Genomic DNA, 17,439 nt, shown 5'->3' on the forward strand with positions numbered 1-17,439 from the left:
GATGAAACTGCATGAGACTCTATTTTCTCTTTATGACTCTAAGACTTCTTCCTGAAAAAATTGCCCAAAGCATCCACCAATGAGAGAGGGAAGGGGAATTTCTGCCCCATTCCCTCAGGAAAAGAAAAGTGCTGAATTAATTATTTGGGGAAAATGGAGAAACCTACAAGACTAATTTGAAGTTTATATATATAAACTTTGAATAAGGGAAGCTTTTGGTTACCCAAATATAACTTGCTTCAAAATTATAAATGATTGGGATATGCTAAATAATTTAATTTGTGGAATTATGATTTCTTTATGTTTGGAAAAATTCAAGCAAATATATTTTTCCATCAGAACATAAGGGAGCCAGAAGGGATTTCAGAAGTTATGATAAACCCTGGAAGACAAATGCAAAGAAACCTAAAAAATCAAAAAGTGACCTTGCAGTATCCAGCATTTCTCCTCCATCACCAGAATCTAAGTCATGTAAGGAAGTATTAAATGTAGTTTGTGATTTCTATACCATTAAATGTAGTGGGTGTCTTCTTTACTGATATTTTGATTTTCATGCTTCTGTGGGGGGGGGGTGTCTAAATTTTTTTAAATTTAGTTAATAAATGTATGCCTGCTCTGTCTTGTGATTTTCAGGGACCTGAATTGTGTAGAATAATAATACAATGCTATTGCTTGTGACAAAGTACAGCTCAATGATTATTGCCTGCCTAATCAATATGCAGACTGCAGGATTCATGTTATACATATTTATTTGGATATGTATGAGATAATGCATTTGTGTAGACATGATGTACTTTTTCAAGTATCAAGTGCTCCAACTGAGGTCAGCCTCTACTTTCTCTTCAGAGAATATAGATACATTTGTTTGGCCTAAATTGGAAGCAGAATATCAGTGTAGATTCTTGAAAACCTTGTGGTTTTGTCTAACTCCACTATGTACCTAAGTTTTAATCTGATATTTTTACATATTAAAAGCTACATAGCAGAAGAATTTTTAGAAATAAAAAGACTTAACTGAAGTACATGCATAGAAAAAAATGTAAAAAGAAGGAAGTAGTTTGTTACAACAAGAAACAAGAAAAGCCATAAAATTCATTTTTGATATCTAATACATTATGTTACTTACATTACTTGGGAGGCATTACAGCTGATGTAAAAGATAATGCTAATTCAAATATTATAGCAGGAGAGTAAGCCAACCTCAGTGCTGGCTGTTATAAATGCTGAATAATAAGATTCAGGAAAATTAAAAAAATATTAGTAATGAGTTTTCCTAGACATTCAGTAAAAATACTACAGTGATCATTGCAATTCTCAATGAGCTGGTGCTACGTTTGTTGAAGGCATTGTACTTTATGCAGTTGAAACTTGAATTGGAATTAATTTAAAATTGTGAATTAATCTTTCAAAAGAAAAAAAAACACCCTCTCCTGTTACTTTGCCAGTAAAAGATTTGCAGTTTCATAGTTATTGTTGCATGTGGAAGTAATTTAAAAACCCTCACTCAAGTCATGTGAAAGGAGCTTTTTATTCTTTCTACTTAAATTTGTGGATACTGTAGTATGAAAAATGTGGAAAGAGTTTTTTTCCTACTTACAAATGTAAATATTTGATTTAGGAGGAATAAAAAGAAATATTTCTTTTGAAATATTTGAACTGTTGAACATTCTGTCATCAGAGTTGCTGGTGTAAATGCTTTAATAAATTCATGGAGGATCAGGCTGTCAGTGGCTATTTTAGTGTCTTTATAATCGCAGGCATCATAATTTGAATACTAGCAGACAGAAAGCATCAGTAGAAATGATCTATTGCTATCTTGTCCATATTTATGAGCTTCTCTAGATATGCTTGGTTATTATAAGTCACAACAATACTAGACTTGATGGACTCTTGTCACATAAGTCAGGGTCTTATATTTTATATTGTTATCTCAATTCCTTGAAGGTAAGTGTTAAAGGAGGAAAGACCTCTTCCATGGGTCCATATCACACGGTCATAGGAATTTTATTTTTGCCCTGTTGATGGAAAGGAAGAAGAAAGTGAAAGTAATTTCCAATCAGAGAAGTGGGTTTTTATTAAAAAAAAATCTGCTATTGTCCCAGCAATCCTGCATCACTTATTTCATCATATTTTAATGATGAAAACCCCTATGAACTGTTACATACAAAACTGAAGTGAGGAAATCAGCAGTGAAGAAACATGTTACATGGACCTAGAAAAATCCCTAGGGAATAAACACTAATTTTATTTATTTGTATGCTTACTTTAAAACATGTTTTTGTTTTTTTACTTAACAATTTCCAAACAAGTCAAAGAGGATTGAGCATGCTCAGTAACTACAAAATGCTGTTGGTCTGGGGAAAAAAGACCCAATAGTGAATTGGGGAAGGGAAGAATGTAATGGAAAATCTTGAAATGACACCTAACTTGCAAGAAGTGCATTGCATTTTTTCACTTCAGAAAAAGATCTTGTTTCTTAAAAATTGAACTCCTTTGCAGTGTTTTTCCCCCCAGAATACTTTGCAAACAGAAGACTTCCTGAAAATGTTTCCTTAATTTTCATTATAACATAATTAGAAAGGTTGAGTTTTCATTATTTAAATTTAGCATGTTTGGAAATGATTGGATGCTTATAAAAATGTGAACATCAGTTTCTATAGAAACAAAACTACAATCTTTAGTTTCAGCTTTAAGATATTGACTAAGCAACATGTAAGTGAGCACTGGGAAGATAGTTTAGTGTGGGAGCCTTATGTCTTCTTCCCCCCCCCCAGATTTTTATAACCTGAAATTGTGTTTTATTTTATTTAGTGCCACGATCAGTAGGACATCTGAAATGTGATTGGAAGTCAAAGTCAGAGCATCATGATTTTGATGAATTAAATCATATCCTTCAAGAAAGTAAGAAACTTGGCAAAGCTCTTGAAAATCTTTCTCAAAGTAAGTTGATCAACACATGAGGCATGTACTGAGGAAGCGTATTCCTATGACATGACAATTAGAAATAACTTTAATGAAGGCAATGCCATTTGACAAGAGTTTCATTAAAATAATCTTAAAGATAGTACCAACACCTTGTGATACCCATAGTAACAGGATTAAGTCTGAACATTTCTCTGCACAGTTTAAAGCACATTAGAGGACTCTCAAAAGATTGTTTGCACTTCATTTTTTAAAAAATGAACATTTTTAAGATTTATGAAAAACTTCCACTGTTTAAGGGTTTTGAAAAACTGGTCCAAAAATAGAGAAATGGATCTAATTTAATTTAAAAGGCATCCATCTGAGCCTTTCATCAGTCCCTTCCTGCTCTATTCACTTTTAATGTCTTTACATAAATTCTTGAAAAACAGTAGCTGATTAAGATGACATTGATACTTTTGAATGCCAGCTATTAACTGAGTTCTAATATGCCAGCAAAATGTATTTTTTCTTATATTTGTTGTTCTGTTGGGTTTTGTGCCATTATTAAAATCATGTTTTTATGGCTGAAATTTGCTTCAATGCATTTTATGGTAAACTAAATTTAATTTTATGTTACAGTTACTGAAGTGTAGTTATCTTTTTTACTGCAATACTTAATTCGATTTTTATTTCTATTATGCACTGAATATGTTTTGTGTTTGTAAAATCCATGTGCTTTGTTCAGGCTGACTAAGCAGTTTTAGGACAGAGATCAAGTTGCATATGCCAAAGAATATTGTAGGTAATAAGCTTGTCGTCTCATTAGAGAAGTAATGGCAGAATACTATACTTATTTAATACTGCCTATGTTCTTTGATCTTTTCCAGATCACTATGCCAGCATAATGTTAAAAGAATTTTTACAATAAGGAATCAAAATAACACCATCTTTCAAATATCTTCAACTTCTCATATTAAGTTATTGCTCTACATTAGCAATTACATCTTCCATGTTTTGATTGCCACAAGTGTACAATGTTAATAGTTTTTCATATGAATGTGTACTTAGAAAGCCATTTTCCATAATGATATATAGAGCCATAGGTTTGTATTAATTAGCATCACTAATGCTGTCCTTTTCCATATCCATCATATTGCACCAAAATAGGGGGCAAATTCTATATAGCTTCTTATTTGGTTTCACTAGAATCTCATTTGATCCTTTAATACAGTAAGCAACCTAGAACTAAGGAGAAACTTCCTGACAATTAACAATTAACCAGTGGAACAACCTGCCTCCAGAAGTGGTGAATGCTCCAACACTGGAAGTTTTTAAGAAGAGACTGGACAGCCATTTGCCTGAAATGGTATAAGGTTTCCTGCCTGAGCAGGGGGTTGGACTAGATGACCTCCAAGGTCCCTTCCAAATTATTATTATTATTATTATTATTATTGTTGTTGTTGTTGTTGTTGTTGTTATTATTATTATTATTATTATTATTATTATTATTATTATTATTATTATTATTATTATCTGATACAGGGATTCCTTTTTCATTCACTATAGGCATACAAATTAGAAATAAATCAATAGCTCTGCTATTTTTCGTTCAGGGGTGCTTTGAGTATCGACACAAAGAAAAGGCAAGGGAAGAAGTGCACTAGAAAGACATAGAAATTGGTACATTGTTGCAGTTGAGCTAACATTTGCACTCTTGTCCTTGTGCAAAAAGCTGGCATGTTTTTTAAATGCTTGAAAAAGACTTAAATCGTTATTGTCAGGCATGAAAGACACATGAAGTTTCAATTAAATTGATTTATTGTTACTCATGTCTATGCACAGGAATCTACTGAACTAACAGTTAGCACTATTTTGGCTCTAGATAAGGGTCTTTGGAATTCAAGGAGGTTGGACCATTATAGTCCATTTGTGGCTATGTAAAGACTCTGAGCTGATTCTTTTTTTGACTCCTCCCAGGTTCTGGCACTCTTCCTACATTTCTTTTATAGATATCCTATACGGTTGTATCCAAAGAAATTCTCTAAGAATATAATGCTGTTGATTTTTTTTCCTGAATTACCATTTTTGGGATGTACACTAAATCATTCTTAAAATGAATGCATCTGAAGTAATTTACAATGAAATACTGATGATCCATTTTACTTTCATAGACTGTAGTCAGTCTGGAAGAGAACAGAGAAAAAGGATGCTAACTGTACCGTTAACACCAGAATGTTTAATTCAATAGATTTAAGAACACTCAGTCTTTAATAAGGCCATCTGCTGGCATTTCAGAAAAGTACATCAACATCAGCCTTTTGTTCTCAGTAAAATGAATACCATCTGAGGAATGTACATTTTGAAATATCATGACAGAAAGGAATCTAGTAAGCCTCTCATGTCTTTTCTGCTATTGTGATAAAAATCATCTGAGTTACATTAAAGTCACCTGCATTTAGTTTAAAGTAAGTCCCTTAGGAATGAATCTCAAATGGCTTGCAGAAGTGAACCTTCTTGCATTTTAAGAGACACATTATGTGAATCTTGCAAATAAAGGTCAAGAAGCATAAAAATGGAAATTAACTGTTAGTAGAAAATTGTTCTAGTAAATACAGTTATCAAAGCAGGGAGTGTACATTAACAGGAGAAGGTTTTAAAGATAGGCACAGTTGTTAAGCATTCTTTATGGAACTTTGTAGCACTTATGGTCTCTTCCTTTTTCTCTCTGGAAAAAATGGCTTAATATATTTCAAAGAAGTGACATCTGAATAGACTTTCTATTGCACTTCAGGGCATAATATTGTACAGACACAAAGAATTTAATTGTCTGTGTACTTTATTTCCTTACTGTATTAAAGAGTTAATTAAAGAGTTAATCCCACTCTGAACTCATAATTTTAAAAATAAATATTTAATTTAAATTAAATCAACATTTATTTTAAATAAAAGTAAACTAAACACAATTATAAGGGTTAATGTTTCATTGTATGATATATATATATATATATATATATATATATATATATATATATATATATATATATATATATATGATAAATATATGAGATAATATACAATATATTGAGTGTACAGCCTACTATACACACGTATACACTCAGTTCAATACTAGGCAGTGGCAGATATTTCTCTTTTTGGGCACAATGAGTAATTGTCTGCTGCAAGCCCTGCATAGGTGTCAGGAAGGGCATCCAACAAGTAAATGCTTGAGTTCCGTTCAGTAACCCCGACTCCACCCTGATGCAAGAATTTACAGGGTTGTTAATAATAAAATTGCAACTATCCTTCTGAATGACCATTTTGAATAAGATTATCATTCTTGAATTCTTCTGATTAAGAAAATATATTTTAAAAGCTGTGTTAATTTCCATATTTTCTCGTATCAGTTCTTACATTTAAATAACTTCATTTTGAACTATAATGATTTTATTTGCTATTGTTAAAATTAGTATGTTGCAAATCTTAAAAAAAAGTTTGCAATACTTTTAAAAAGCAGATAATAGGATTCTCTGTGCCATCCTCTGTCATATGTTGATTATAATACATTCCAGTATAATTTAATATCTAGTCTTTGCAATTTGTAAATCTTGCCATTTACTGATCCTGATCAATAATTGAATCATTCCTAGATTAAAATGGACATACCACATTTCCAATGAATACATGGAAAGTAAGAAATGCAACTGCTGTTCATGTGTCCTATTTTTAACATTCAGGTGACGATGCACAAAAAGCCTTATTTGCGTACTATTGCAAGAATTTAAAGCTTTCTATACACTTAGAAGTTGGAAGAAACACGGAATTGGCACATGTTGTCATAATATTATTTATTTTAAAAAATAAATTAAAAAATTATAGAGATGCCCATTTCTCTCACAGTTTCTCCTATATACATTCAATATATTTGTTCAATGATTTCGATTAAGGATAGGATATGTTAATAAAAAGCTGATTTGGTGGATATACCTGAGAGGGGAAGCAAGCTAGCATGTCTTTGGTAGCCAAAATCTGAAACTGGTCTATGAAACCAAAGTGCTTGATCCTAGAAATCAGGGTAAGAACACTGTGCAACCAAATAGACAAAGAGTGACTTGATAATTGTGAAATAAGGAATAATAGATATCTTTTAAAGGACAAATAACAGAAATTTAAAGCTTAGGGGGAAGATCATATATTGAAATGACCAAAAATGGGTTACTGTGGTGTGTTTATTCAGCTTTATGAACCAAATAAAGAATGTAAAAGTTTATTTTATTTTCTACCTCTTGCAAGCACCCACATCGTGAGAGATTGAAGAATTAGAAATGTACTCTAAATTAATCCTTCCAGGATTAAAAAAAGCAAAGTGTTTTCGTTTAATATATGTACTTTGTAAATGTATGTACTTTTTCACATTGAATTGGTCACAAAACACTAAAGCCCAGTAACAAAAGGTATTCTTAGATAATAAAAATGGTAAATGGTTTTCAGGGGGGGGGAATGTCTCTATTAAGTCATATTGTATACGAAGAATTTCTCTGAATAATTGAAGTACATGTATCCCTCTTTTATTTGAGCCTTGCATGAAGCGTCATAAACTGTTCCTGGCAGTATCTCTTTTGCACATAAAGGCACTTTGCTTAGCTTTTTCCCAAGGATTGCAAATCACCTCCTTTGAACAATCTACAGTCCTATTGTCTATTCACTTGTAAAAAAAAAAGAAATAGGATGGTAGAAAATCCTTTGGAATGATAGAAGGGGGACATGAAGCAACATAGCTAAGCTGCTTTCTAATAAATCAGTATGTTGTGATTAGTTGTGCTTAGGATGGCAGCCATCTCATAAATTGATAAGCAACCCATTGACAGCCATTTTGTGAGAGGATCAGTTATATGCTTTAAAAATTTAAAATGTTGCAATGAACTCAGAATGTTAGGTATTCCTACAAGGAGATAAAGGCATGTGGAAAAAATGTGAGAGTAATTAGGCATTATATGCCAATCTGAAAACATAATCTGAAGGAATTTCATTGTTACATTTCAACCAGGCCTTGACTAGGCATTAAATCACAAGTGATGTTTTATTTATTTATTTGTATAATTAATTATAATCTTGTTGTATTTATAGGCATTGCAATTTCCGATGAGCTCAATAAGGTAAGAATTACGTATAACAAATTACATCAAACTATATATCTCACAAAATAAGCATGAAAAAATAGTTTGGGGATAGTGTGGGACTACATTCTTGCTGGAATTTACCCTAGGTAGATTACATTCTCAACTGAATATGATACTATTTCATTCATTTCATGATAGCATTACAAATTTGGGTATCACCAGGTCTGAGAAGACTCATCAACATAATCTTCTGAAAGTTGAAGGCCCATCACATCTAGAAGCATAGAAGAAATCTGTTGAAATTCAAAATGCTACTATACTACTATACTGCTAAGTTTGTAAGCCGCCCTGAGTCTTCAGAGAAGGGCGGGATATAAATGGAATTAAAATAAATAAATAAATAAATAAATAAAATAAAATTTGCTGTCAGCAACATATAACAGCGATCACTCAGATAATGGTTGTGAAATACAATTTGACATGATCATTCCAGATTACACATGATAGTACATATAAAATACATAAAGAATGCTATGTGATGATCATCTTTTGTGAAATAATTGTGTCAGGTCATCTAGAGCAGGGATCTGCAACCTTGACAACTTTAAGACTTGTGGACTTTAGCTCCCAGAATTCCTCAGCCAGCTATGCTGAAGTTCACAAGTGTTAAAGTTGTCAAGGTTGCAGACCCTTGATCTAGAGAAGATCTTCTCAAGGTCCTACCTCTTTGGTAAATGGGACCTGGACCAGTGACAAGACCCACACTTAGGAGCAGCACACTTCTGCACCTCTTATTACTGACATTTTGTAAGACCATAAAAACAATTTTATTCAATCTGACTTTCAGAGCTTAATTGGATTTCCGGCTGTTTCTTATTTTATTTTATGATTTGGAGAAGCTTTTGTACTTTATGTTCAATATGGTTTTATGATGCTTTATTGTATGCAATGTTTTTATGTTTTTCTGTAGCAACCAGAGTCTAGTGATATATACATTAGTGGTGAGTAGTACAGAATTTGTGTCCACAGCAGACAAGAATGCTTCAGATCCAGTATGGGTATTCTCACTCTACCCTGCTCATTAAAGAAGTGGTGCACAGATGGAGGAAAATAAGTACAAGTCCAGGCACATCTTTAGTAAGGAGAAACTAATATCTAGAAGGAGAGTACACTCTTACTTGCTTTGGATCCAAATACTGTACAACCATTTCAGAAGAAATTTTCTAAGGAAAATTTCACAATGTCACAATGAAAAACACAATCTTGGAACTTTAGAGTTAAAATGTTTCTTCGAACTAGTCTAGAAATGCAGTTTTAATGAGTTGTAAGCCTAGGATGCTGGTAAAGGTGCCAAAAAAGAGAAGAATATGATTAGCAGCAAAGTGGACAACCCTGTTGAAAAACCTAAATGATAAGGTTGCTATAGATCTACTTAGAGTAAATCCATTTATATGAATTATATGATTGCCAAGACCAACATCAACTTAATGGCATATAATCACAGAATAATTTTAGCTATCTAGAAATGCTGTTATCTTTTTCTTTAACGTGGGTATTGTATTGCGGTCCACCTGCTCTGGTGTCTTCCAAATTCCTTTCTGTATGTTGTATCAGTCTATAAAATATAATTATGTTTGAATTGCTTGTGTTTATTCCTTTGTTTTTCCATATTGTTGCAAATAAATAGTAATAAATATTTTTTTCTCTAATAGGAAACAGCAGCCTTTAATACTTCACTTCTTCGGCCTCGGGTAGTTGGAGAATGGATAGGACGTGAAGAAAATGATGCAGATCCACTGGCAGATGAAATGTTGCAGCCTCCAGTACCAAGAAGCAAAATTGAACAGTGGGACAGTGAAGATAGTAGCAGTCCTGGAGGAAGGTACATTTTCCAGCTACAGTGAATAATTTGGATAGTTGTCTCCCACGCCATATGCAATTACAACAGGTTAATTTTATTAGATTTTGCTGAAAAAGAACTTTCTCATGATGAATACTTTGTCTATGATAGAGATACAGAATGGGAACATAGCAGACATTGGCATGGAACTTCTATTCATTTCTTGAGTATATTTTCATATATCTTTATAAGAACGTATGCAGATAATAGAAAAATATGACTTGATTAAAGTCAGAAATTAGTGTGTTATCTACGTCATATCTGGGTCATCCTCATATTTCATAGGCCTCCATTGTTCAGCTTTAGATACCTTAACTATTTATTTGTCAGTAGGATTAACATTGATAAGCTTAATGGTGGGAAAGAAGTTACTCTTTCTTATGATGATAATTTATCAATCTTGATAGGAATGATGGGGGGAAAGCCAGGATCATGTGTCCAATCTTGACACAGTTCGATTGGCAAAGATTCTTCTGTCTCTACTAGGATGAAAAGCATCCTCCCATTTACAACTTAGTTGGATATCCATTTGTATATTCATATGTATTTGTATGAACTATAAAACACTATTGCACTATATGTTGCATTTGAAGATAATTATGTGCAAATCCAGTAGACCAAACCTAGGTGAATGAGCTGAGTTTCAAAATAGGCATGAAAAAAATTAAAGGGTCAGGGAATCAGAAAGCAGGTGTCAAGGCATGGGCTGACGAAGAATGAGAATGAAAAGAGATATTATGGTTTGTACATCAATGATAGAGAAGCAGTGTTTTTTGCTCTAATTCTAATTCAACATTTAAAATACTTTAAAATAAAAAATAACTTTTAAAAGTTTCTAGAATTTAATTATAGGTTTTATCTTTCAGTTAGGCTGTCTATTCAGATATTTACTGCATCAGTTCCAAAGATGTCAGTCTTACAAAATTAACTAATAGCAAAAGGATATTTTTGATTAAATTCTTCCAATCTAATTCCTTGAAGTGTTACTGCATTAAATGATCTAACGATACAGGAGGTTATATGCAGAGAGCTAGTAACAGTAGTTACTATTTGAGAACAATTATATATCAAACAAGAAAATATAAAACCATAGGACTTTAAAAACAATGTGGATATATATTATTTTAATTCAAGGGATTAAATACATATACAGGGTATACCAAAACATTGTTGCCATAGGCAATTATATATAAATTGCATTAAATATTCATATTGCTTGCCATATTCTTCTAAACACTTTCTTACTCATTTGAACATTTTTAAGTACAGTACTATTGTCTCTGAAAAGTATTAATTAATAAAATATTGTGTTGATATAACCTTTTCTGGATATGTATTTGCAGGTCTTTTCTCTCTCTCTCTTTCCCTTTTTCTTTCTTCTTCTTCTTTTGTTTCTTGGGAAAAAATTTTGTTTGACATGTAGCCCTCACTTATGTCCATTGCAGTGATCAAGACTTTATAATATAGGGTTCTGAACTGATAAGGTAAAGACAACTGTAGTCCTCCTACTTCAATTTCCTCTCTTTATCCAGAAGGCCTTAGATATAAATCTTTACTCAGCTGAATTCTACACAATTAGGGAAGTTGGCCTAGCATGCTTCTGACTCATGTGAATATATGTTACTATATTCAGCTAAACACAATTACATTTTTACTATCCACCTTATAAGTAAATAATGGTAGGCCAAAAGATGGGACCATTTTGTCTGCCATAATGATTTGATTGGAATCTCTGATGAAGACATCTTCCTATCCCCTAAACAGCTATCAGAGTTAACATTATCTTTCTTCTGAACTGAGCTTGTGTTTTCCAGTGGTAGGCTTCTTCTTTGTGATGCCATCTGTAAACATAACACACTTCCATGTACATAATGAAGTATATTCCATATGTGTTTTATCTTACATGGTCCAGAATGACTTATTTTACTCTAATTATTATTATTATGCTACATCTTTATCCTGTTTATCCTGAAATCAAAAGGACTTAATTATGTGATGATTTATTTGTTTAATCAAATACAGTATATAGGTTGTATTGCTCAAACAGCTCCTATTAATGAGACTAATAGATTAACTAACAATTATTTTTAGCTTAAAGATGAAACCGAAGACTAAAGGACTGAAACATCAGCAGCAACAACATAAAAAATTGTTGGCTGCTATGCTTTCACAAGATTCATTTGATTCTCTACCCAGCACAACCCCTTCAGTAACAGAAGAAGATATTGATAATGAAGATGATGCCATGGAACTGCTGGGTAAATACAAAACTTAATTCATTTAAAGTATCCTTAGTTTATTATAACATTGGCATTTACAGCATTCTCTGAGCGGTTTACAGAGTCAGCATATTGCCCCCAACAATCTGGGTCCTCATTTTACCAACCTTGAAAGGATGGAAGTCTTGAGCTGATCAAGATTGAACTACTGGAGTGTGGGCAAGATAGCCCGCAATACTGCATTCGAACCACTGGGCCACCATGACTCTTATCCTTATGAGACTAAATTTGGAATCTGAAGTCAGGTTCCCAAGTGCGTACTTAGGTATTATATGCTTAGTTTAAAAGTCTAGAGAGATAAAAATTGCTACTGTCAAGGTTTTTTTAAAAACATGTAAATTTTATACAAATTAACCTTCTCTCTCTCTCTCTCTCTCTCTCTCTCTCTCTCTCTCTCTCTCTCTCTCTCTCTCTCTCTCTCTCTCTCTCTCTCTGTGTGTGTGTGTGTGTGTGTGTGTGAGGAGAGAAAGAGTGTTGTTTGTATATACAGTCAGTAGCTAGAGGTATTGCTTTTTGGAACTGGAGTTGTAGTGGCAGTTAATCTATTACCGAGCATCATTTCTTTGTCATTTGAAAATACAAGCAAGATTGGTTGTGTTCTGAAATTATTCTTGAATTAGGCACAACATGAATTTAAAAATATACCCTGAAATTCCCGTGAGTATTCCAGATAATATCCATCTCTCTCTCTTAATTCTTCAATAGTGATAAATGTCTAGTGCGTTGCATCCATTCACTGTCACCGAGCAGATTTTCTTCTTAGAACAATTTGATATGTAAGGGGATGTGTTTATTTATTTCTGTGAGAGTAATGATTTAGAGTTATTGTTTTGAATCTCAGAGTCAAAAAAGAACTATATGTTTTAATTTTCTAAAATATGAGGGACTATTTCACATTAATGTGTAAGCTTGAAAGGTAGAACCTTAATGGAGAAAAACTTAAAATGTCTATACATCAATGTGGATTCCCCCCCCCTTTCTTTCACAATAAATGGTTAGGAAATTATCAATTTGTACACAGTTTTATCATTTTTGTAATTTCATGTAGGCTTTACTAATATGTATATTTATTCAAATTATTTCTTTTCACACTGTTGGCCATTCTCCTACCCTTGGCTGCTATTCAAAGAACATAGTCCTCTGGCAGCTTTTTAAAAGTCATATTCTATTAACTCGTAATTGAATGTGTATCTTTTCTCCTTTTATTATTTGTGTGTACTTTTTCATGAATTTAACTAACCTATCTAAAGACATTAAATATCTTAATACAAATTTAAGATAAATCTCATAACAAAAATGGAGAAAGCCATCTTATTCCAAGTCAGATTTGTCATCCTAATTGTTGTCTAACTTTGGTACATTTACATTCTCTTAGGTAATTTGTGAGCCAATAGGAACTACTAGATGATTCAGGAAATCATGGTTCTTTGCTCTGTTTTCCTTATATTCTCTATGATGATATGATTACAAAAAATTCTCATTTCAGAAACCCTTACTGTAGCCCCTGGAGCCATTCCAAACTGCCAATGTTCTACAACATGGTTTTTCTAGCCTCACCTGTGTTTAAATATTTATTTATTTCTTGGGGCGTAGATGCTGATATCAACAGATTTCTGAGCAGCTTGTTAACTATACTCTCCTAACCACACAATTTCTCACTCCATTATATGCAGAAGGAATATTTAAAAGAATTTTTAATAATATAGAACTGCTGACTCAATTAGTTGTGTACTAACTAAGGAGTAGATATTATTATGAAAAATGCTACTAACAGAGCATTGAGCTGAAATATTGCTGACATCAGTTCTATTTTCTTTCCATTCTTTATTGGTAGACCAAGATTTGGTTGCATCCAATAAGCTGAAAATAGAATTATGCGTCTGGGTTTTCACAAAGCAAGCAGTAAAACATGGCAGTAACAGGATTTAGTCTACTACAAATCTTTGTTTTAATTTTATGATATCTAGACTGCTGCTAAGATTTCACATAAATTTTAGAACTTTTGTTAAATTGCCTAAACATTGTCTTCATGATATATTAGCTTCAGTGCATCTTCTTCACTGTCCTTCAGATATTCTTCCAATGCTCTTTTTTCTTCTTCATCTGTCTGGTGTACTCACAAGTACATTCCAGTCATTAGCTATCATGTCATTCATCTATTATGTCCTTCATCCATGCAGCAGTGTTGACAGACTCTACTCACCAGACTGTCTGGTGTACTCACAAGTCCGTCAACACTGCTGCATGGATGAAGGACATGATAGATGAAGGACATGATATCTAATGACTGGAATTGTCCAGGTGTTAATTGAGTTGATAATATGTCCACCACTGAGATTGGACTTTAAGATCTTTGTTATCATTATATATTCAGTTCTAACCTTCTTCTTGACTTTAGCCTGAAAGATGCCAGGGTGTTTATATCGATCATCTTCATCCAGACTCTTGAAGTTGTCTCCAAAGGGCAGCTTGATTCCTTCAGTTTTTGCAAGATTTCCCATGTGATAATGAGGATGGCACATTTGTCTTGTCCAAACTCCATTGCAATATCTTGGCTGTATATACATACAGTATTGAGCAAGGATTCTGTTTTAGATGGTGTTTTTCCATATAGTTTCAGATTGTTGACCAATTTTCAATTTCACTTCCTTGTAGTATGTTATTAAACTGCAGGCAATGAGTGGGTGTAGACCAGTCATATGTTTTATTATTACTTATATATTTTTACCCAATTCATTTTTACCATTATAAGTTTTTTCTTATACTCAGCTTTCTCTAGTATGTGAAAGCTGTACACTTGTACAGCTTGTACACTTGTCATAATATGTAATTTTTAAAATTTTGTTACAAAAAATACAGGTAGCCCAAAATTTTTGTTACTAAGCAAGAAAGTTGTTAAATGAGTTGTGCCTCATTTTATGACCTTTTTGCCACAGTTGTTATGTGAATCAATGCAATTGTTAAGTAAATCATGCGGTTGTTAAGTGAATCTTGCTTTTCCCATTGACTTTGCTTGTCAAAAATGAGCTGGAAAAGTTGCAACTGGTGATCACATGACACTGAGACTATCATAAATACATGCCAATTGTCAAGCCAATTGTCAAGCACCTGAGGACTGCTCACTACTGTTTGTATTGTGACAAAATAGACTTTGGTGGACCATGTCTGTTCATTCCCATTTGTTTTACATCCTGAGAAAATATTTCAGAAACATTGGTTTCAGGAAGGGATGCTTTGGTATGTGTTTAGAGGATTAGCAGCAGAGTTAATACAACATATCTTTTCATGAAGGTGGGATAAAACTAATAAAATTATGTATTATGACACCTATATTTTAGCAATATTGGTTCTGCTTTTCTTTTAAATGGCTTAAAACTCTTGTACCAACCTTATTTTTAATAAGTTTGTAAATACATTCAGAATCTGCTTATGGTTGTCATATGTTATGACTTTAATTAGTGTTTTATAATTAACTTTAGCAATTGCAGAATTTTAGGCATATTCCAAAGTTAGATTTACCATGACATATTTATTCTGCTCTTCTTTGCACAATGTGGAAACACTTACTGAAGGACAGAGACTATAAGCCATGTAAAAATACAAACCTTTTGTCTTGTTTCTTTAATATTAATTTATTTATTTATTTAGATTTATATACTGCCCTTTTCCCGAGGGACTCAGGGCAGTTTACAGGGCAAATTAAAACAGTACAATATATACAGGTTAAAATTAAATTAAATTAAATAGCCCCAAAATAATTAAAAATTAAAACCTTAACCCAAAACCCTCAGTCCAGGCCGGCACGCTCGAATAGCCAAGTTTTTAGGTCCCGGCGAAACAAGCAAAGGTCGGGGGCCATCCGGAGTTCCACAGGCAGCTGATTCCAAAGGGCAGGCGTGCCCATCGAGAATGCTCTCCCCCTGGGGGCCGCCAGCCAGCACTCCCTGACCAGCGGCACCCTGAGGAGGCCCTCCCTGTGGGAGCACACAGGACAATGGGAAGTTGTTAGTTTAAAAAGTAGTTAAAATATTGAACTAAAATAGGGAATATCAGGCTTAATTTTAAATCCTCAGTAACTTATCAGGTACAGGTAGTCCTTGCTTAATGACTTACTGTTTTACAACTATTTGAAGTTATGATGGCTACTCTGCCACTCCCAACCCCCTACCTCACTGTAATCACACAACCACACGTCAGACAGGGCTATTTTATGACCATGCTTTATATACATGTGGCTGCAATTTGAGATGTTTTTGGCCTTTTACTGGCATTTTGTGCTGGTTTCTGGCAAGAAACACCCATTCAAATCAGTGGGTTTGCTTAACAACTGAGGTATTCACTTAATGACTGCCATGAAAAAGGCCAGAAAGTCATTTCCAGTCATATGGGTGCCTTGACTTACAACCATAATGACTTATGACTATAATTCTGGGTTCAATTATAGTCATAATTCAATTACATGGATTTGTAATTGTTTTTGAAATAACTGTATTTTAGAAGATTAATGTGAAAATAAAGATTAGTGAGGAGAAAAAAGTAGTGGTGATAGAGGATTTGAATCAGTAGAACTGATAGTGATGTAAGATTTTAATTATCCAAACATATGTTGGAAGACAAACTCTGTCTAGGATAATTTTTCCCAAAATTCATAATTTATTAGTTAACATATTTCTCCCTGGAGAGGATGAAGGAAGACACAACAAGATCAGTCATTTTTCATGCAGTCTGATTGAGCAGGGGAAAATTAATGGAAAATGAATATAAAACCCTAATATTATTACTGAAGGGAAACTCCTATTTTAGCTCAATCTTCTATGAAAAGTTGAATATTTATTCTACCAAAAAATTATTAAGGGGAAATAATAAATCTGGAGATTGATGGTTACATACATATCTATTTACTTTGAATAAGTTTACATCTCCAGAGTCAGATGAATTGCATTTAAGATAATGAAGAAATTTGGGAATAGTCTAATTGAATCTTTATATATTATCTATGTAATATATGGTGAAGTGTCAGATAATAGGAGGAGGACATTAATGTTCTTTTCATCAAAAAAGGGAATAAAGGAGGATCTAAGGAACTGCAAACTGGTCAGTCTGTTATTAATATTTGGGAAGATTACACACTAAGACCCTAAAACAATTTATTTTCAAGCATTATTAAAACAATATGATTATCATAAGTCAGCAAGAATTTGTTCAAAAACATTTTAACCAGATGATTTTTTTTAATTTT

General features: G+C 33.0%; 1 protein-coding gene across 1 annotated transcript in view; it reads left to right on the forward strand.

The window, feature by feature from the left end:
* LOC308666711 (uncharacterized protein C8orf34 homolog) overlaps nt 1-17,439 on the forward strand; it is a gene marked incomplete at its 3' end in the record, with an annotated part of 130,949 nt that overhangs the window by 14,563 nt on the left and 98,947 nt on the right. Inside the window, exons 3-7 of the mRNA XM_081325606.1 lie at nt 340-471; nt 2,812-2,940; nt 8,029-8,057; nt 9,734-9,903; nt 12,013-12,179. Of these exons, the coding sequence (XP_081181732.1) occupies nt 340-471; nt 2,812-2,940; nt 8,029-8,057; nt 9,734-9,903; nt 12,013-12,179 (627 nt within the window). The remainder of the gene's footprint in view (nt 1-339; nt 472-2,811; nt 2,941-8,028; nt 8,058-9,733; nt 9,904-12,012; nt 12,180-17,439) is intronic.

The sequence above is a fragment of the Vipera berus genome, assembly GCF_964194415.1.
Source record: "Vipera berus genome assembly, chromosome: 3".
Taxonomy (NCBI): domain Eukaryota; kingdom Metazoa; phylum Chordata; class Lepidosauria; order Squamata; family Viperidae; genus Vipera; species Vipera berus.